The sequence below is a fragment of the Colobus angolensis genome, unplaced genomic scaffold (genome assembly GCF_000951035.1).
Source record: "Colobus angolensis palliatus isolate OR3802 unplaced genomic scaffold, Cang.pa_1.0 Scaffold302, whole genome shotgun sequence".
Lineage (NCBI taxonomy): Eukaryota > Metazoa > Chordata > Mammalia > Primates > Cercopithecidae > Colobus > Colobus angolensis.
The window spans coordinates 1,984,863-1,986,389 of NW_012116289.1; the positions used below are offsets into that span (position 1 = coordinate 1,984,863).

The 1,527-nt window shown below is 34.8% G+C and overlaps 1 protein-coding gene across 1 annotated transcript in view; it reads right to left on the minus strand.

Moving 5' to 3' along the window:
- Positions 1-1,527, minus strand: part of LOC105517576 (probable C-mannosyltransferase DPY19L1) — a 32,574-nt gene that overhangs the window by 25,106 nt on the left and 5,941 nt on the right. The window contains exon 5 of the mRNA XM_011950142.1: positions 651-750. Coding sequence (XP_011805532.1) covers positions 651-750 — 100 coding nt within the window. The remainder of the gene's footprint in view (positions 1-650; positions 751-1,527) is intronic.

Genomic DNA, 1,527 nt, shown 5'->3' on the forward strand with positions numbered 1-1,527 from the left:
GGATTGCACTGGGAGTTATACCTGATGTAAATGATGAGTTGATGGGTGCAGCACAGCAACATGGCACAAGTATACATATGTAACAAACCTGCACGTTATGCACATGTACCCTAGAACTTAAAGTACAATCGTAACAAAAAAAAAAAGAATAATAACTGAGCTACTAAAAAAAAAAAAAGATTCACCTAATTACTTAGAAAATGAATAGCTTCACCTGCCTTAGAAACTGCATGAAAAATTAAATTAGAAAAAAGATAATTTAGACCACACGTCTCTAAATTATTTTCTAAAGTCTCAAAAAAATCTAAAAAAACAGAAAACACCCAAGATCATTCTAACAGTCTATACTGGTGAAAACCAGAATAAACTCCTCTTTGAATGGGATTTTATTTCAAATCATTTCTCCAAACTCAAGAAAAATCACCTATGAGAAAACCTTAATAAACACTCTAAGCTAAACTCTTCAGGGAGTTACAGGATGAAAAGAACTTAGACATTTTAGAGCCCTGTTAACCTGTGGGAAAGTGCTATAGTATGACTTCAGTTCATCATATCCTTTTGGAACATTCCTCATTCCTTTGCTGGCGTCCTCCACTCACTGTCTGTTTGCATGGAAGGTTTGTTTTGATGATGCAAGACTGTACACTGACCTCAAGCCTGCATCTTCATAATGTGGATGATTCACAATGGGCCGAAGTGCAGAGAGCTTAACACTTGCCATCGTGGGCATGGCACCCGCAAACACTGCATCTGGAAAGCAAGAGGAAGGTCTCAGGAAGACACTCAGTAAGGGTGAGACGGGGTCTCCTTCAAGTTTAAATCAATTATTTCACAGGTAACAGAGCGGAGGCCCAGCAGGTTCATGACTTCAAGATTCAATGGCAGAACTAGAATGAAGTCAGATGGCTGATAAAGTAGCAGTTGGCAGCCAGGTCTGGGTAAACTATTTTCCTTGCAAAATAGAGCTTCATCATCTCATTATTAAAGATTTCTTTCTTTCTTTCAAGAAAAAAATCTTAGAAATCTTTCCTGAATCTAGAAAAGAAGTATCAGATGGACTAGGAAAGCTTTATAGTAACAAGAAATTCTAGAAGACGATTTAGCATTCAAAAATTTGACACTCAGATGACAACAAAGACTCCCTTTCCACACATGAGTAAAATATCACATTCTAGGAGTTTATTTCAAGAAGGAATGTGAAGGACTAATATTAAAAATTCATTAAGAAAATAAGCACAGTAAAAATTATTTTAAATGTGGCATTTATGACTGTGAATAAATTTTGAAGAAATTAAAATCTATAAAAAATGGCACAATAAATTACTAAGAACATATGTATAACATTTTCCCAGAAAACCACTTAAACAGGATTGATATTTCCTTTGTTTTAGATATTCTAAACGCAACATTGCTTAGAAAGAGTAAGATCAGTGGAAGTAACTAGGGTTTAAGAGTTTGCAGTGGTATACAAAATTGTGAGAAAAACAGCTAAAAAATATGGCTTTTTTTTTTTTTACCTGGTTTAGT